This window comes from Nipponia nippon, unplaced genomic scaffold, assembly GCF_047370975.1.
Source record: "Nipponia nippon isolate SJK-2023a ecotype South Korea unplaced genomic scaffold, ASM4737097v1 scaffold_1, whole genome shotgun sequence".
NCBI lineage: Eukaryota > Metazoa > Chordata > Aves > Pelecaniformes > Threskiornithidae > Nipponia > Nipponia nippon.
The window spans coordinates 37,521,892-37,543,012 of NW_028262290.1; the positions used below are offsets into that span (position 1 = coordinate 37,521,892).

General features: G+C 37.1%; 1 protein-coding gene across 1 annotated transcript in view; it reads right to left on the reverse strand.

The window, feature by feature from the left end:
- Window positions 1-21,121, reverse strand: part of PREX2 (phosphatidylinositol-3,4,5-trisphosphate dependent Rac exchange factor 2) — a 187,227-nt gene that overhangs the window by 91,664 nt on the left and 74,442 nt on the right. Inside the window, exons 10-19 of the mRNA XM_087751836.1 lie at window positions 17,226-17,375; window positions 13,584-13,728; window positions 11,062-11,162; window positions 6,891-6,994; window positions 5,486-5,535; window positions 4,849-4,924; window positions 4,056-4,128; window positions 2,756-2,898; window positions 2,510-2,602; window positions 1,021-1,169 (exon numbers count right to left, since the gene is read on the reverse strand). Coding sequence (XP_087607962.1) covers window positions 1,021-1,169; window positions 2,510-2,602; window positions 2,756-2,898; window positions 4,056-4,128; window positions 4,849-4,924; window positions 5,486-5,535; window positions 6,891-6,994; window positions 11,062-11,162; window positions 13,584-13,728; window positions 17,226-17,375 — 1,084 coding nt within the window. The remainder of the gene's footprint in view (window positions 1-1,020; window positions 1,170-2,509; window positions 2,603-2,755; window positions 2,899-4,055; window positions 4,129-4,848; window positions 4,925-5,485; window positions 5,536-6,890; window positions 6,995-11,061; window positions 11,163-13,583; window positions 13,729-17,225; window positions 17,376-21,121) is intronic.

The following is a 21,121-nucleotide window of genomic DNA, read 5'->3' on the forward strand; positions in this document are numbered from 1 at the left end:
TCTCTAGATCATCTCTGTCAACCTTGAAATTCACCCACATTTTCACTGGCAAGTTGAACCACGATCTACATTAAAGAAAGGCCAAGATATGCCTTTTATGCTTGCTGCAAGACTATGATCTACTGGTTTGGGGGATTTTGTTGTTGTTTTTGTTTGCTCGTTTGGGGGTTCTTTTGGAGTATCATTCCAGATGATCATCTTTATGCCATATTTCTTTCTTTGCTCTTTTTCCCTTTCTGGGTGCCATTGTATTTGTCAAGACAGCTTTGCTTATTAACAGGAGAAATAAGTCTCCATTCTACCACTGAACCAGAGACATTTCCAAGGCACTCTGCATGTGCTATCTGGGAACAGAGGATGGTTCCTCCTTACCCTGCAAAATTTGATTAAAAATGCTCTCCTCTTTCTTTGGTATGTACAAACCAGTAACAACTCCATTACCTTTATTAATAGACCTATGCTCATTTACATACTTACTGAACCCAGCCATTAGGCCTCACTTTGTATTTCTTTTATGTAACAAAAATTGCATTCAGGTAGGAATGGTCAAAACTGTGTACAGAAATGCATCGCTTTATATAAAGATTGGGAGCTGTTTACTTGCTCCTGCTGTTTACACAACCAGCACACATGCTGAAGGGGCCCATTAGATCACAGAGTCTGGCTTCTGCCAAACCAGCAACTAATCCCCAGACAGAGGAACTTGTTTAATAAACAAAGTGAAAGATAAGTGATCAGAACTGTCCATATAGTCAAGGAAACCTCATTTACACTTGCGATTCCTTCATGTATTTAAAGTGGCAGAGCTGATGATCTAAAGCACTTGTGTTTTGCTTTTGCTGACTGACAAAAGTAATAAAACAAAATCAAAGCAGATCAAATTGCTTGACTTTATAAAGCCAGATTAGATACAGCATTTAAAATAACTTTACAGTAGTGCTGTCTGAAGTTCCACTGGTCTTTTTAAAATTCACTTCAATTGCAGTTTGTAAAAATTCCCCCAAAGGAATGACAACTTACTCCCGTGGTTTAGTGCTCACAAGAACCCGCAGGGGCTTTCTGCTGTTTAAACATGCTTTCAGGAAGCAATCCACTTCGCTGAAGGGTCGCAGAAAAACCAGGTCACCGTTAATGGCAAAGATTTTCTTCCCAGCTTCCAAGCCTGCCATCTAGAAAACAGTAACAGTTGTGTATATGTTTGCCTTTTATAACCACTAACATTGTGTTTTCTTCTGCTTACATGCAACCTCAATAGGAATAATGACACGCACATTTTCTTTACATTCTTTATGCCTCCTTCACATACCACACACAAAAGACTTACACCACAAAATGGTTCTAGAACTGTTTAAATTGATGTGAAGGGTACAGTAAACTCTCATTCTGAAGAGATGTAAATACAAGACCCTAATCTTAATCAAGATTTCATGACAGTATTACAATATCAGTTAATATTTGTAGTAATTAACACAACTGCTTTCATTGAGCCAGTTTACTTTTTTTATGATGTTACCTAATTTGTCCATCTGTCATTCTCTAAAGGAACCAAAGCTTCTTTTTGTAAGGAAAGACCTGATGAATATTTTAGTAACTGAATATTAAGTTCCAAAACAAAACAACATCCTTAGAAGTTTCATGGCCCTTGAGCCAAAGGCATGGCAAGCCAAACTGCATCCAGTTTTTAAACTCTAAACAAGAAAGAAACCGTAACTAGCTCAGATGGCCGGAGTATACAGAGCAGCTCAGGGCACAGATTAGCCTGAGCACCATCTGAGATCAGGGCAGAACCTGACTGCTGGAAAAGACAATACGGAATCATGCAAAGCTAACAGAGCTAAATCACCCTGGACATAGCTCTGTGGCTGTATTATATTATTGATTTGCTATATCTATTTTTATTTTAAATTCCTATCCCACCATGAAATTTAGAAAGGCTTGAAATCCATGTCTAAAATTTTTCTCTTGTGGAGGAGACTTGTTCTTTATCTTTCCATGTATAGAGACTCCCATGCAGTTCAGTAGAACAATATGAATTTAACCAAAGAGCATCTAAAGCAATACTAACAAACATAGAGGCTGTAATTTATTCTCAAATCCTGGGCTTTATCCAAAGCTTGATACATCCTTTATTATGAAATACATCAAGTGCAACTCACAGACTAGCATACTAGTTTTATACTCATTTTATATTGTACCAAAAATGTTTATTCCAATTGTGATTAATGTCATCACTGGAATTTTATAAAATGTATAAAAATAAAATGATACCTCTTACATCACCACTCAATACAACAATTTACCTGAGCAGAGAGTGAGTGTTGATAACGGTCAGAGCTCTATTTTAAACAACCGCCCTGCCTCCCCCCCAAAAAAAAATCCATAGCCATGGTGCTCTTGGAAAGTTGTCATTGTTACCTTTTACTACTATAAATTTTCCCAACTGATGTACAAAACATACACCTGTGATCAAGTCAATAAAATAGGGAAGATAATTTATAATACTTGATACCTCAGCATTTGATCCTTTCTCCACCACTTTAATAATTGGTACCTTATTTTTATCTTCTAAACCAAAACCATAGGTGCCTTCATTAGATTTAATCTGAAAAATAAAATTGTTCAAAATATTGTTCAGAAAGACATTAACAAGAGCTAAAGTATATTGCCATTAAATAACAATACACAGTGATACTATATTGTCACTACGACCCATTTTTTTAGTCCTCAAAACACACAATCATTTGGTTTCACTCACCAATAATGACTTAGCTATGACATTTTCCACTACTTTCAGATCATGTTTCATGAGTCTGTGCTTCATATTTGACCCTTCCATTTCTTCATCCGCATAAAAACGGAACAGCAGTGGTTCATCTTTAAATTCGCTTTTCTCTAGCACTGTATGATACAAAACCACACATATTAATCCCTTTTTGCTTTCAAACTTTTGAATATCATGCCTTGCATGAGTCATAACACTGAACACATGTACACAGATTAAATGCTAGCAAACTATTTTTGTGTGTGAATCTAGGGAAATCTTAATTTCTAACATAAAACAAAAATTTTTATTTGGATCCATTACAGACAGGTATCACTAAGCTCATTTTCAACTACAACATCTGAATTTCTCCAAGCTAAGGAAGACGCATGACAGGCTGACATGGTTTTAGTGAAAATGCCAAGCACAGTTTTTTTCTAAAATGGATTTAAAAACGTGATTTTGTTCTGCTGGACAGCTGCTGGAGATGCTCACCACCAAGCTCTGGCACTCTCCAGGTAGTGAAGCATGCCAGGTTCAGTATTAGAGATGGGTTTGGTGGGGATGTGGAAGAAACTAGAAGAGCAGACGGATGCAGTTTGCACGTTTAAAAATAAAAGGAAAAAGAACAAGCAGTGCCAGAGAGGAAGTTAATTCTCCCTCCTCTAAACAAGCTGATGAGAAAATCATTTCTTCCCCTTTTCATTTCAGTAAATGACCTGTTGCTTCAATCCTTTCACCGAAATCTTCCCTCTGATGGTATTAACTGTGACCTTGTTCACCTCATTTTTGGTACTGCACGTATCGCTGCTCTCCTCTCCCTTCTTCTTTGTTCTCTGCTGCCCTTATGATTTTCTCATTTTTCTACAGTCCACTTTCTCCTACTGTCACCACTTCACTTTTTTAAAGTCACGCTTCTCCATACTTTATTCCTTCTTCCAAAAATGCCTCCTTTCTTTCCTACATATTTCCTCAATTTTTATCATCTCATCTGTGCAAACATGTATTACCTGTTTAAGAAATTTCTTCAAAGTGGCTAATAAAACTTCCTCCCCTAAATCCTTCAGAGGATGAAGCCGTCGATGCATGCTATAAAACTGACTGAAAATAATTTTCAGAGTATACAATAGCTATTTTTTTTCTTTAAGATTGTAGCATAGGTCTCTTCAGTGATACAACGAAACAACTTCCTATCCTTTCTGGAATATCTTTACCACCCCTGCATTTCCTTCCTACTATGTAGACAGCATTAAACAAAAGGTAAACATAGCTTGTACAGAATATATTTACTTACCATGGTGCATAAACCCATTATCACAAAGAGCTACACCAAATATCATAGCTTCTTCCCTCGTCCGGCAATCCCCCTGTTAAACCATAGAAGATTTTTTTTTTAATATATTCTAATATAGCAGCAAAATGGAGTCTATGCACAATGGCATAACCTCACAGGGCCAGCAATGGTTGTAGATTATATTTACCACTGCCACCTTTATATATACACATTTATAGCATACATATAAAACAGTATATACATGTGTATATGCTATACCTCTTTATAGTTCCACATAAGTATTTAAACATTTTAGTAACACTGCATTCTCCATAAAAACTGAACATAATAGAATCTAAAAGTATCAAAGTTTTTAACTTTTATAAAACTGGTGCATGTTGACTGAGTGATCAGGATACCCTGTTCTTGTTCCTAGTTTGCTTAAAATAAAACAGAACTGATGACAGCAAATTGGTACTGACTTTTATCCATCTAGCTAGTAATTTAGAGTTTTCAGAGCCTATCCATTTCATTTTAAGCCATGAACAATGTTACATGCTGAATCACAAAGCTAAGTCTCATTAAAACGTCTAAAGTTCAATTGCAAATAAGGAAGATAAGCACAAAAGGGATGAACAGCATGGCTGCTGACAGCTGATTTGTTACTTTGCTAGTTTAAGAGGATTTCATTTACACACGCTGTTCTAATAAGCCTTACACAAAGTGTTTGCATGTTATTCTGCTTAATACATCACCACCTTTCAAATTAGAATTTAAATGCGAGATGCACATAAATCCAAATGTGTATACTTGCCTGTGCAATCAACCAGTCTATGAGTTTGTTAGCCATGACCACAGATTTGTAGGTTCTCAAGTGATAATCTTTATCCCTGTTCAAAACAAAATGAAACAAAACAATTTAGAAAAATCAAACAAAAACTCAGAAAGAGCCTAACAGAAAAAAACTTTATAAACAAGTTAGTACAAGCAGGAATTCAGCATTTTGTAATTGTTCAGAAGTTGCCTCTGGAATAAAAAAGCAAGTCAAACCTTTCAGTGTAGACAGAAAGAAGGGGGCTGACCATATCTTACTTGGGCGATAATGTCACTAGAGCATAAAAGCAGTTGTCTTGTTACAGCTGGGACTCTCCAAATGAGGTAATGGAGTGTTAGTAAAGGAGTGTATTAATATATACAGTAAGCATCTAAGCATATCCACCAGGACCTAGAAGGCTCTAAAAGTCTATAAAAAAAGGTCATATTGAACAGAGTTTGCAGTCATTCAATGATTCAGTTATACTTTTTTGTCTTGATAGCCCTTCAATCTTGTTTGATTACTCCCAAGAGACCAATATTGAAAGGATGGGTTAGGCTCCTACATTCAAACACAGTATCTTCAGATTATCTACTTCTTCCGAATGACTCTCTAAGGATTTCCCAATTGGACTCACCTAATTACTGGGGTAAACAGACTGTGAAGGCGACAGTACAGTCGTACACCCTGTTAAAGGCAAAGATGAGGTTAGTTAACCACACGTTCACACCACAGAGAACATAAGAGGAATGGATGCAGTAAGGAAGCCTATGTGTTCTAAATGCACTTCATTTAGATAGTAAAAAAGTCTATTCAAATTTCTGTATATTTTCATGTGCCAAAACTTAGTATTTCCAGATAACAATATTGATGAATAAATTATGAGAACTAAAACATTTCCAATCTAATCTAAGATTCACTAAGACACATGCAAAAAGGATTAGCTTTAAGGTAGTATTAAAAAATTCTGAAGGTATAGTACTCTGAAAGAAAAGTACACAAAACCTGAAAGATAAAGCCATATTTCCATGCATTAAGGTTCTCCCAGTCACTCGTTGCTATTCTACACACAAAGTGAATAATTAAAGTAAAAAACACTGCATTTGATTATATGCATCGATACTTTACTTACAAATTGAAATTATAACTAACTAATAAACTTCAAAAAAATGCAAGAAGATTCAAAGATTGGAAATGTTTTCAATTAAAAACAAAAAATGTAACATTTGGAGGAGTTTAAGAAACTACCATCAGAAAATATTGCTTAAAAAAAGAAATCACATTAGTATTCCTTGTCAAACTATCAAAAAACAATTATGTTTATAACATGCAAGAACCACCATGTATAACAACTAAAAGTTGTGTCAAATTAGATTCCATCCTACTTTGCTGTGCCTGGTAGTTCAGTATTGAAGATTTTTCTAGATATACCTTACATTAACAAATGCCAGCAGAAAAGTGAATGACACTGTAATGTAATACCCAAATGTTGACATTTTCTGCTGCCTCAGAATCATGACAAGTTTGAATATTATGAGTTTAAAGGCAACTTTGTTCAATCATTTTGTTATGCTCAGTAGTGTCGATGGATAGCACTACCTATCTGTGTTTAAACATCTACATGACTGCAGATTTATTACCTTGCTAAGGCACTAATAAAAGAAACTCAGATTTAAGAGAAAATTAAAAACAATTTTCTACGTATAGCTTCATAACTATTAAAATGGACTGAAAAATACAATAGACAAACACCAGCTTCAGAATCACCCAGAAACACAGGCAATGCATCCTGCATATGAAAACATTAAATAACAAAAATAACTAAAAAAACCCCAAACTTTAGTTTTGTACTTAAAACGTGTAACAACAAGCCAAAATCTTCCCTTACAAATGGAAAACTAAATTTGATTCACATAAATATAGAGATAGGCAAGCATGAGGGGATGTTATTTATCCTAGCATAACATTTTACATTGTTTTTCCAGCAGAATCTCCATTTCTGATGTGTTCTTCCTATTAATAGCAACTATTCTATTCTGTACCTTAGAGATCACATCCTGCATCTCATTTCTTGGGTAGTATGTTCCATCATCATATCGGAATCTGTACAGCATGTGTTCAGGTTTGAATTGGTGCTTATCTGTAACTAAATTTAAAAAAAAATCATTTATTGTTAGGTGACTTTCTGAAGAAATCAACAGAGAGAAGAGGGCTAATGCAATTTCGTCTAATAACAGCCCATTACACAGCAATACGTAGATTTCAGACAGGGAGGGCAGGAAGCCCAATTAGATCATCTGCCCTAAGCTCCTTTATGTCACTGGTGAAAACATTTCTTACAACATTTAAGTAGTTCACAAGAAACCAAACAATTTTAAGTCACAGGGCAAAGAATAAGAAAGACAAACAGCCTGAAAAATTAGGCACTCAAATCTGCTCTAGTCTTCAGAGCTTTTCAAAGCTTATCAATCAAGTAGCCAAATAAAGCTTCTTTTGCAACTATTCATCTTACTGTTTCACATTATTCTCTGTTCTAATTCTTGCTGAGGCCAATGTCACATGAGTCAATAAAGATACAAACATTCTACAACATATCTGACCGGTCTTGCACTGGGGAGGAAAGGGAGAGGGAATGTCTTCCTCTATACGGAGCCAGCTGAAGGTCTTAAGCGGAAAAGACTTGCAATCATTATGAAGGTGTTGATAATCCATTTCCCCAAAGACTCATGAAAAAGGATCTTCACGTGATTCCAGTAACAAACCTCACAACTTCAAGTGTTTTGTCAAAACAGTCATGTCTTCTATGATACAAAAATTCTCCTGGAAATGGTACTACAGCAAGTCTTTCTGAAAAACAGCTGATTAATTTGATGGCTGAGGACAGCAGTAGGCACTAGCACCATCCTAGGATAACTGTCTGGTATTAATTACTGTTTTGCTTGCAGATGTAAGCTTTAATTTTGAAACTAAATTTGCATGTCATCAATTGATAAAGGAGACTACTGTCTCTTCATTAATCAGAGTAACAGCCCTGACAGTGTTAGGTAATTCTGTGCATGCCTTCAAATACCAAGTGATTAAACCATCATTCCTTATTCTCTTCAAAAATGTAGTTAGGCACCATAAACTTTGTATAGTAAGGCGCCTTCTGTCTGCATCATTTTTCATGCTCCTTCAAGCTCTTCAGTATCTCCACACATCATCTGATACATGGACATAAAAACTGGACTTCATATATTAAGTGTTTTCACCAGTGTCATGTGCAAGAGCAAAATAACTTCTCTACCTGTATTGATATATCTACTAATAGTAAAGCCCAGGACACTATTCCAACTGCCTTGAACTGATGGTTCACACTAAGGTGATTATCCAAAATAACCCCTAAGCTCTTTTACGTATCATTGCCTCTCAATACATCAAATACGGACTACAAAATTTTCACATACAATGCCTAGTATAACTATCTAAATTAATTTTTCATCAATTGTGACCATTTAACCCAGGAAAAAAAGATACCTTCTAGTTCTGTAATTAAAAATAATTTCCTACTGTTGGAGAAAAAAAAATATATTACACTAGATCAACATACATTAAGAGTTTTTAAAACCATCAGCTACAGAAAATAGAAAAAACACCTACAGGACAGTATTGCTTAAGGCCAAATTGTTCCTCACTGTTACAGAGATGCACAGGGAGGGAACCAGGACTACAAAGCACCTTTCCTTTCTTGCAGGCCTATGACGAACAGAGCAGGCTCTGCCCTCCGAGGAACACAAGCACCGCTCTGTCTTTGCAGCCCCTACTTACACACAGTGCACCAGAAACTAGGGGAGCAGGTCTACAGAACCGGCACATGCTGAGTTCTAGAAAGCAAGGAAACCAGACAAGGAACTCTGCTGTATTGTGTAAAATACCACATATATCCAGTGAATGCTATGAGAGAAGCTGTGACTCACTCTTCATTTTTGGGGGGTTTTGTTTTCTATGATATAGATGTGATTTGGCTTGTTCTACTCAAGAGGAAGGATGGATGATCTATCACCTACTGTACTAACATGGAAATCTTAACAAAAAATTATGAAAACGTTTAGCTTAATGTATAGCTTTCCTTTTAACTAATATCAGCTGTATATTTGCAGGACCATAGTTTCAAACACTTGAAGCTTATAAAACACATCATTATCACTAAAATAAGGAACCCCAAGTTGTTTTGTATGCCACTCCCAACAATGTACCTATACTTTGTGTTGGGATAGATATTTATGTGGCACACACTAAGAAAAGGGAACTGATCCAGGTTTAAACTAGTCTTTACTTTTTTTGCCAGGGTAATTTTGACTCAGATCAGTATACCAATCCCAGAAACTGCACAGCCACATAATACCTATTCATTCTAAAACTATTTGATATTCAGATTATTTTTGTAACTACAAAGCTCCTTACTGCCTTGAGCAGAAGCCTCCATCTCTAATCAGCAGCAGTAAGTGACTGGACAAAGTATCTCAGCCCATTGGCTGATACAATTATAAGTCATTTCAGGTATTAGAGAATGCCACCAGGAGGATTTAGAATAAAAATATATGAACAGATTTTTTTCTTTTGCAGAACTGGGGGGTAAAGAAAAAAAAAACAAAAAAAAAAAACAACAAGGAAAACCATAACTTTTCTACTTGCAAGAGTTCACACACCAGGAAGTAAAACAATGCCCATCACAACATGGGTCTGGCATTGCTAGAACGAAGCCCAGCAGCGGGAAAACAATGGCGAGCATAGTGAATATGCAAAGTCTAACAAAGCCCTCTATAACATTTGCAACGCGAGTAACAGCCAAACTTTCTTTCTCCCTTGCTCCCTCTGTGAAAACAGATGGTTCATTCAACTTTATTTTAAGAATTCTATTTTCACTGAACCACAGCTGGATCCACTATTCAAAGTAGCATGTCTGGCTCACATTTCTATGCCCTAATATAATTACCCTTTTATCTCATGAAATTACACAATATTCATTTAACTCTGTATTGAGAAAGTCTATGAGTGTATTTGGGATATAAATTACAAGATCAGGAGAAGAATCTTTGGCAACAGAATCATTCCATTGAAAACAATTCTGTGTGTGTAGTAAACATAATAGCATCTGACATTTGAATGACGGTGGAGGAAAATCATGTAGACTGACATTAAAGAATTAAAGACTACATGACTACTGATGAATAACCTTAATGTTTTTCCTCCTACTCTGCCTATGTTTAAAATGCACACAGCTAAGCGGCACTGTTACTCCCGCTTTCTTTCCAGTAAATTCATTGGTGGCTGAAGTATAGAAGTATTAAAACGTACATTATCAATGATTCAATCTAAATTTACACCCTGGATCTATGCTGGAACAGTAGCTAACTTCACAACTGTTTCACTATTTTGGTTTTTTTAACGTGACCGTACCTATTGTAAGCCAAACATGCCTTCAAAACCAGAAGTTTCTCCAGTCCACTTATATGGTCCTGTTGGACTATACCTTGTAAAAGGGACAGAGATGAGGACCTGCTCTGGTAAGAGAAAAATGTTGCCAATGCAAATTGCCTCCACAAATCAAACCGTCTTATTGGCTCAAAAACTGAACCATTTCAGTGATACTTCTCTACAGAATGAGATAACACAGACAGTTGACTGAAAGTTTCAGCATAAATATATCAATTTTAGTAACTATACAATGTAGTGAAAACAAGGCATTAAAATTCAAAAGATTAAACTGTTGCGTTCTAGGTTGGATTCCACCAGCTCCATTTGTAATGCCTAACAGATGAGCAGGCACATTTATCAACAGCCAGGTGTGACTCACTCTCTTCTACAATTCTTAGCTGAACATGTATCCCTAAAAAGCCTGGCCTTAATAAAAGGTTTAAATCCTTAAAAGCAGTCTACCGTTCTTTGTTCCCCCAGAATTTATTTTTGTTTACAAGAGAACAGCAATGTTTCTCTAGGTCCCTGTTTGCAATGTTGTGATCCGACAGTATAGATGTAATCTGATTAAATCAATGGAGCCTCTCTCACAGTAAATCTGCAAGGCATGGACAATGGCCCCATGAGGTCCCTGCAAGGATATAATGCAGATTCAACAACCTGTCTTGCGTTAACAAGACCATCTTTTTGTCAAACAAAATTAAGTCCACTCTAATTACAACAATTATCTTGAAAACAAGTTAAAATTATATTTACCATGATGGATAATGCCATTCTCTAATAAAGCTTGGCCAAGATGAACACCTTCTTCAGATTTGTGTATCTCTCCAATTTCCAACAACCAGGACACAAATTCACTGAATTAAAAACAGATACAAAAAACAAACTTTAAATGTCATACCACTACATCTACTACATTTCCCTCTCAGTTACTAGTGTTTCTTACTAGCCTAGTAAGTGATTCTTAAGCCTAATGATCATCAGAATGCCATACCACTTTTAAAAAAAAATTAATTTACTTTTTTATTATTTTGACATAAATATATACGGTGTTACCTTTGCACATGGTGCACACCACTACAAAGTTTGCTGGTGATACCCAACTGGGAGGTGCTGATGACTCTCTTGAGGGACAAGAGGCCTTGCAGAGGGATCTAGATAGACTGGAGCATTGGGCAATCATTAATGGCATGAAATTTAACAAGTCAAAATGCCAGATTCTGCACCTGGGATGCAGTAATGCCAGGCACAAGTATAAATTGGGAGAGGAGTGGCTGGAGAGCAGCCCTGCAGAACGGGATGCGAGGGTGCTGGTCGACAGCAGCTCAATATGAGCCCGCAGGGAGCCCTGGCAGCCACGAGGGCAAACTGCATCCTGGGGTGCATCAAACACAGCATAACCAGCCGGTCAGAAGAGGTGATTATACCGCTGTGTTCAGCATTGGTGCGGCCTCACCTTGAGTACTGTGTGCAGTTCTGGGCCCCACAATTTAAGAAGGATGTGAAGGTCCTTGAATGCGTCCAGAGGAGGGCAACAAAGCTGGTGAAAGGGCTGGAAGGCATGTCCTGTGCGGAGCGGCTAAGGACTTTGGGTTTGTCTAGTTCAGAGAAAAGGAGGCTGGGGTGACCTCATGGCTCTCTACAGCTTCCTGAGGAGGGTAAGTGGAGAGGGAGGTGCAGATCTCTTCTCCCTGGTATCCAGTGATGGGACGTGTAGGAATGGTTCAAAGCTGTGCCAGGGGAGGTTTAGAGTGGACATTAGGAAGCATTTCTTTACCAAGAGGGTGGTCAAACACTGGAACAGGCTTCCTAGAGAGGCAGTCGATGCCCTATATCTGTCAGTGTTTAAGAGGCATTAGGACAATGCCCTCAGTAACATGCTTTAACTTGGTCAGCCCTGAATTGGTCAAGCAGGTGGACTAGATGATCATTGTAGGTCCATTCCAACTGAAAATATTCTACTCTATTCTATCCTATTTCCATGTTTTCTGGGATTTCCTAAAGTAGAATAGCCACGTGACCAGACTGTCAAATACAAAGCAATCCCAGGCATACCTACTGCACCTGCCCAAGGCAGATATGCCATGAAGGCAGAACATAAATGCAGTATGATACAACAGCAGGCCTGTTACTTCTAAGATGTGTCAGGCACATGGACATCCTCAGCATATACACAAAGTATATAGTGTATGTGCATGAAATGCCTGGCTTATTTCACAATAAATCTGATTCAGTTCAGAGACATCAAATTTATACCACGTAAGATATTTGCATGTGTGTAACAAATCAAAAGAACAGTGTAGTGAGGTAGTGCAACACTAACATTCAGGGGTTTTAGCTGGTGACCCAGGGACCAGCAAAAGTGTACTTCAAAAGGGTCCGCAGAAGACAGCACAGAAGAGCAGCCATTTGATGGTAGGTTTAAATGTTTCACACATGGCTTTTCACCACGAGTGTATTCTTTACCCGCTTCCAACAACTTCACCGAGGGAACACGATTCAACCACAACTGAATCATTAATCTTAATCCTGGTTTGAATTCTCATCAGCTATGTGACTTCTGACAGCACATGAAAATCTCCAAAGTTTCATTTCCACTTTTGAACCCAGTGATATGTTCGCTACAATGTGCTTGTGTAAAACAGTCACTGTACTTTGAAAAAATACTTTCCATACTTAACTGTCTTACAGTCAAATGAAATAAGTGATAACCCCTCTGGCCCCCAAACTAAAGTTTTTGTCATATACACATTTTTAGGGTACCTATTGCTTTCTCTTCCACTGGCATTCAGTCTTCTTAAGCCATAGGTATAATATGGCATTAAAAAGATCCTCCTGATAATAGGGATAGATTTTTAAACATGTAAACTTTTAGTAACTTTGTTCCTGACATTCAGGCAAGAGGAGGACAGAAACAGTTTCAGAGACAGAGATTTTTTAAGTGGAATAAAGCAAATTTGATACTCTAAACTAGGCATTTCAGTGACAAAATGCATTAAACAAGGTGGGAATTATTTCTTTAAAGAAACTATTTTATTTGATGCATTTTCATATTTTCAACATGCCTTTGCAGCCTTGTCCCTTTAATAAAGCTACTTTGGAATACTAGTAGACATCCATAAATTTCAGGCAGACCAATTTACATTTTGGCTAAATTCCGGGAGGCAAATAGGCCTAATAGACATTACAAATAAAGCATGGTTTCCACAGAATCCCAAAGAGGATTTAAAATGTGTTTTTAGCTGGTTAAAATTCATACTATAAAATGCATATAATACCTTCCAAGAAAGCATTTGGGGAAAGTGGTTAATTTCCTCTTCCTGTCTTTGATGAGATTCCCTTGTTTGCACATCATTTTGTACAGTCTTTCTCCTTGCTCAGAGATCATAACCCAAGTGTCCTGTTCCATGCCCAATTTTAAACCTGCCAAAAATGCATTAAAATTTTATGAAGTGATATTGCCATTATATTTCAGTATCTTCCCCAAAATGGAGAAGCAATACCAATATTTTGCATACAAAAAAAGTAAAGGAACTGTTGCCCATTATTTTTCTCACAATCAAGATTAAACCATGAACATCTGCTTTTCATAACGCATAATCAAATTATATCATTATCTTAGTGAAGTTAAACTGTTACTATATCGACATCACGATTGATATTGTATTAATAAATACTAACACTGTGATTTTCAGACTTCAGTATATGAACATTTGCGAGGAAGTAGTCATGTCTTCACAAGTTTAAAAGAAAAGGGCCTTGGTTTTGCTCTTACCATGTGATAATAAAAATGCTTTCACTTAAAGGAGGCTTCTTCAAAATTTCCATTAATAGTAACTAGTTATCTGTTATACATTTGTTAGTTTAACATAAGATTAATCCACCCCTTTTCAACAAAAGCACATACACAACTTGATTTTTATTTGCTTCAGAATTTTTTCAACAACAGAAAGCTATCAATATTTCTTACTGGTTTGTTTTTTTCCTGTTTCTCTTCTTGGGAAAATCATTATGTTTTCTAAGTAACAGATGATCAAAACCAGTTTTTGTTGAATTATACATCCTACTGGCCACTCACAGAAGCTTGTCCTTCCAAGGAATACCACAGACCTTCATATCCCATGTGCTTTCTCAATAAACAATTAATAATTCTGGACAAAACCACAGATTTCTGGAATGTCTTGTGTACACGTTCTCAGTTTCTGGTCAGATTTTCACATTTTTAGAACTATTACTGTACATATTCAATCTAAGCCTGCCACTTTAATTCTGAAAATATAGCCAGAAAAAATGTACCTGTCATGAGAAAAAGCTAACAATCATACTGGACACAGATACAGGAGTGTTTCTCAATATCCATGAACCAGAAAGTAGTGATGCCACAGAAACAGGTAAAACCTGATGTATTCCTGGGAAAAGAAAACTTAACTGATATATTACTTTTGGAGCTTATAGGATGTTGATGCTTTTATTTGTGTTGACTGTTTGAATCAGGTCATCACAGCACCATCGGCCTTAAAGATGATCACCTTTTAAATAAATTTTTAACTTGCTGAGTGCCTCACGTGGGTACAGCAAAGCCCCAAAACTGACAGAAAGACTTCCTAGCAAAAAGTTTCCAATTCAGCTGATTTCTCCTAGCAAGAAAACACAACCTATGAAGTGGTCCTAGTCGATAATTCAATTACAACCATTGAAATCTCTGCTAAACTACTTAATTCAAGGCATGCTCTCCCTTTTGCTCAGCTTCTGCTATATGGATTGCAAATAAAAGTATAGGTTGAGTTTCCCCTAAGTACACTGAATCTCTGAGTCTCCCAACATGAACAGCCCAGCAAGCTCCAGCTGCCTGGCACCCTCCAGCTGTATTTCCATGCCCGACTCCTGCTCCACATGCTGTATTTACCTAGTCTGGAGATGAATGCAATCTGCCATTCTGTGTGAGATGTGGGGTCTACAGCACCACTACGAAGAAATGCAAGGGCACACACAGCACTACCAGGAGGGAGTCGCTTATATGAGCCTCACTCCTAGCCCAAGAGATCTGGAAAGTGTGTTCATTTGACTTAGTTCATCTCAGACTTGCAATGGAGATAAAACCCTGTTCTCAGATATGCAGTCACATAGACTTCAGCATAATTGCCGATATATATACACACATGAACAGGCTCCATGTCTTATTAAGTAAACATACAATTAAAGCATCTTTATGTTCACAGTGAACGGGAAAGTGTTACAGCAACATTTAGCTACAGTATTTGAATTCTAAAAAGATAGCTGTTTGGTTCCCAAGTCATTTGGCAACTTGACTGCAATTAAGTTGATGCATCCTGCTTTGCAAGAGGTGTTTATACAGATATTTTGAAAAAACATCACTGTGCTGGAGGAGATGGATACATTTGTAAGTTGACAGAGTAACAGAGTTATTCAAGAAATATTTTTCAAGATTCTGTGTTGCAAACTGTGTCTAAGTGTACCAAACCCTCTTCTCTTTCTTTCATGGTTGTCTCCTTGGTGGCAAACGCACTGAGAACACCAGGAGCTGAAAATTTCCCCGAATCATAGGATGCTAAAAACCTAAGACATGGCTTGACTCTGGGATGGCTCCCTCAGACCTCACGCTCGGCAAGATTTAGCTCAAACTCCCCTCTACTACCAGCTGCTCAATAGTATCTTGTGAAATAGTAAGAATACATCAACATAAAATACTCCTACTTACTCCTTCTCTTCGTACCTAAAGGTATCAAAAGTCTAAGGGAGCCAGGAAACTTAACGGTGAAGTGGGATGTGTTAAAAAACTTTTTAGCCAGTTCCAGACAAGGCCCTGTACAGAAGCAGACAAACCTGGTTGTTGTGTTTGACACCATCTCTACCACGTTGCTTTTTCATTTGCTATTTTAAAAATGTTGAGTTTTTAGACCTCTAAGGCATCTTTTTAGCTTTTCTACTATTAATTTCTGATAGCACTATTAATTAGCCAGTGCTCAGACACCGTAGTTGAAACTCTGGTCCTATGGCAGATGTTCTATAAAGATCCAGTATTGAACTTTAAAAGACCAAAGTAAGTATTGTTAGCCTCCATTTACAACAGAGGAACAAAACAATGGCTACTGCAACAGGTGACAGAAAATCTACGCAGACCAGGAAAAGAATCCCAGATCTAAATACAAGGTCATATTTCCTTTCAGTACCAAGGCTCCAAACATTGTTACTGATTACGTTATTTCAGCTTGCAAATGAAATTAGCTCCAGAAGATGATGCTGCGTCATCTTTCCCCAGTTCTACTTTTCGCTGGGGTCACCTTGAATACATGAGGTTATTTGTGGTCACATTTGAGATCAGGATTATATTTCATCTGAGTATTCTTCCACCTTAATTCAGTTATTCAGAAAAGACAGTTGTTTGCCAACAGTGATTTCTTACTTTCTTGGGTAGGGGAGAATACCTCAAAGATGGGGTTGTAGGTATATTCTGTACCATTTCATGTTGGGATCATCTGCATGAAGATCCAACATACAAGACCTGTTCATTTCAGTGATTCAAATGTCCAGTCACAAAAGGGAATCAATGCATGCAAGTCCCAAAAGGCATTTAGGATAGACCCTTATATACCACAAACCATAATAGTTCACAAGCCTCAATGAAATTATGACAATTCATAATGGTTGAGGATAAGCTGTAAAATCAGAGATGAAATCATCTCCCCATTTCCAAAACAGCATTCACTACCAGCATACATGATTCAAGCCATTATGCCCTCCCCAGTACAAGTTTGATTTATTTTTTCCAAGCTCTTATTCATAAACGTTCAGCTGAACCTGACACAACTTTGCCTAGCAGCTGGTTTTGCTTGATATCTCAACATAAAAATACAGTATCGCTTTCTGGCAAAGCAACACAAAGAAGTTTATTAACCTACCTTTTCTTCTCTCTCGCTCTTTCAAAATAGCTTCCAGCCATTCTTGCTTCTCTTCAGGGGTTTTTGCCATGCATACAAACCATTTGTTCTTTGCTGTGTTGTGGATCTTCCAGCCATTAATCACAGTGTGGCCACTGCTGTGATAGTCAGCTGGGAATAGATAAAATGGCTTAAAAAGCACCAACTCTTAAAAAAGCAATAGTTGTTACAATTATTAAGAACTCTTATCATTATACATAGAGCTCAGGAAATACAGAAGAACTGAAACAAATTTGAAGTTATCTGTGCCACTTGTGAACTATGTTATAACTTAATAAGCTGCACTTTTAACTTTCAGTAAATAATTCCCTTTTTAAAATGTAACAGAGAATTGCCTAGCATATGGAAGAAGGTATAAACTCAACACTAAACAGGCAGAGTCCTACTAAAGAACAGATCACGGTAGTTGGAGTACTTTTGTTTGTGTTAAACTGTAATAAATAATTCCTTTAAAAGCAGCACTGTGGTTTTGCCCCTTATTAGATTATTAAATTACTCAGAGCTGTTGTGCTGACTGAATGATTTACTATTAAATTTAGAAAAGGACTAAATATACAGGGGGAAAATACAACTTCCATTTGACGAGTAAGCAAATCATATAGATCTTTACTGGTTACCCGAATAAAGAAATATATATACACTTAGTTGTTTAGGCAAACTGAAATATAATACAAGATTTACTATGATTTCAAAAAATGCATTAACCAAATTCATAATTTTTGAAATATGTTTCTAACAACCCTGTGTTCAGCGTGCACATTGTGGGAAAGAGGTAGCGATTGCTGATGTTCTTAGATATTTAGAACTTCTGACTCTTAACATGTAAACTGCTATGCTATAAAAAGCAATTTACTACCTATTATTCTTCCTTTACTTACATTATATTTGATTTTAACATGCTAGTCCATAAATCTTATCCAGAAACTAGCTAAACAGACTTCCTCTCCAAAACTAACACCTTTGAATATCCTTCACTAGGATTTCATGCGTTTCCTGGGGGAAAACTTGTGAGGCATAAGTGTCCCATGATAACAAATACAATTTTTTGCATAAAATAAAGATTAAAACTAGAACTCACAACTATTGTACAAAACATTAAAAAATCAAAGGTCAACATTCTCTCACCATGAACTTCTTCATTAAGAGGCAAGAAAGTCCCGGGGCCAGCCCTGAACTACTATAATAACCACAGAGCTTTTTACTTTGTAAATACTTTTTCATAATTCAGCCCTGTTTTGTATAATGAGACGGGATTTTCTGAAACTGAAAACCTTGCTGAAATGCCTGCTAAGATTCATCATAAATCTCAACAGACATGCTAGTATCCTTTCAATAACTCAGCATTTTAATTAGATGGAAAGCAGCCAAGCTTTGTATACTGGGCTGGGAAATGTCAGGAACTACTAGCAAATCATGAGACTGATGGCTAATTTCTAAACCAACAAAACTTCCTAGTACTCAAAGTGTATAAGAAAGTGCAAGCAAGTCTATGACAGGGAAAAAAAAGAAGTTATTTTTGCAACATCATGTTTATACCACTTACCTACTTATCCTATTTTTATTCACATAACCTATGCATAATATCCTTTGTCCCTTTAAAAACACTGTTTCTTGAAAACTAGCCATTATATCATTCAGGCACTGTCAGAAAATCAGAGTCAAAAGCCAGGGAAAAGAAAGAAGCCTCAGACAGAAGCTCTCAGCTGACAGAGTACAGCCCTTTGGAGATCAGAGGCAGGAGCACTACTGGAGGAAGGAAGGTTAAGGTCCCTTTATATTATTTAAGCATATACTTATAAACCTTGCAATATGGCACTAGCTGCACCTTTTTGTTTATTTATTAAGTTAGAGGTTAATACATATGAAACCACAGGGTGCTATTTTTCCTGTGGTCTTTGTTACTGTATATCTATCATCACAACACCCATGTTATGTAGGGAAATACTATGATCTCTAATACAGTGAACCGTAGCAGTTAAAACTGTGGCAAAAAAAATTAAAAAATGATGGCTCAGACTCACAAATGGATTTAGATCCTCCTGTTTCACTTTGGACAGAAATTTGGTGTCAACTTAGTAGTTTAACGCAGAAAAAATGGCTCATCCAGCCATCTGAATATCTCAGTGTAGAGATGACATTTTAAACCTGCAGCTTCCTTGGCATCTGAAGGTCTGTAACTGCAGGGCCAAGAGCGCTGCCAGTTTGACCACATTTATCTCATGCCACTACAAACTCACTGAATTCTGTGAAAAGCCCGATCTCGTAGCTAGGTACTAAGACTGCGTAATGTATACAGATGGCAATGAGTTCAGGTGGAGGACAATGGCTAGCTATCGCCCAGTTTTACAATAGTAACCCACTCCTGTAATGCCCAACTTGACTCCAACCTCTACCTTTAACTGCAACACCCCTGCTTTCTCATTTGCTCCCCGTGTTCCCCATGACTACAATCCTCCAAGGCTGCTGTGAGCAACTTGTTCTCCCCAATACACCCACGTCTGCAGCCTCCTGAAGAGCATTTCAGCATTCCGCTATCATCCAACATAAACTCATATCTTTTTTGGACTGGCTATTGGACAAAATCTGGCCAAGAGCTGCAGACATGCTGGCCGACCAGCCAGGAGGTACGCATGCTCTGACTGGCCAGCTGCACAGGATATATGCACACTCTTCACATCAAGGCAATTACAGCTCCCAGTCAGTCTAAACAAATGATTTGCAAACCTGTCATAATGGTTACAGAAGGAAGAAGAGCATGAGACTTCAAGTTGCTCCATGCAAAATCTGAACAAGCATGCTTAACAAATCATTAAGCCTCCAACTTCCCAAGAAAAGGTGATGAAAGATGACATCATCATCTAATGATACTTGGTAATACATTAAAGCTTGTAATTTGAACTGTAATATATTGTTCAAAGTTCAAGATTCAAACCTTTGAGAGAGGCATAACAAGCAATTTGTTACAGCCATATACAATAGAATTTGTTTCCTCCCTTAAAAAAACCAAACAGAAATCTCTGTATTGAAGTACTTCTAAGTTTCTCAGACCGTAGGTTCTTAGGAGCACCAATACCAAAGAAATAATTACCACATAATATCAATTCCCTTCCTCCTCTGTATCCTTTTTGATGTGGTCTCTGGTTACTATTAGCATGTAGTGTTTTTTCTATTTCATGCCTCATTTCAAGACAACAGGGGACAGAACTAAGATAGTATAAGCAACCATAAATCTGGTATTTCCTAAGTCTCAAGTGCTTGTATTCATAAACTAAATAACATACATTTAATGGCTGGTGAATGCCTTTAGAAATATACTTTTCTCTCAAAACTGAATTTTAAAAACTGAACACATAAAAACCAATACCATCACAATATATCCACCTTTCTAATACTTGCAAGTGGTTGTGTAGCCATGTTGTTTAAAGAACACAAACAGTCTGCCCTGGTAAGTAATATGCATTCCACTTTAATCAGTGTAATCAGAAAAAGGCAGAGTGCTTCATGATGCTGAAACAAAAAAGAAAGCTTACGCCAACTGTACTGCTCAGCCAAGGCCTAATTTCATCAAAGAAAAATTGCTTTTCAGAAAAAGCTTTGTTAATTTCTGTAGGCATGTCATTAGCATGACAATAAACCACACTGGGAATCTGTTTTCCTATTTCTATGCTTCTACTTACAAACAACAAAGACTACATTCCTACATCTATCAACGCTGAGAGCAAAAACTCTCAGTTACCCTGTTCCATGAAGCCCTATGGTTCCTTATACAAAGTGAATAGAGGATCCCAAAATCTACAGTAAAGAAATGTGGAAGTATCATCTAGACTCAAGTCTTTAATGTCTATAAAGAGACCCAT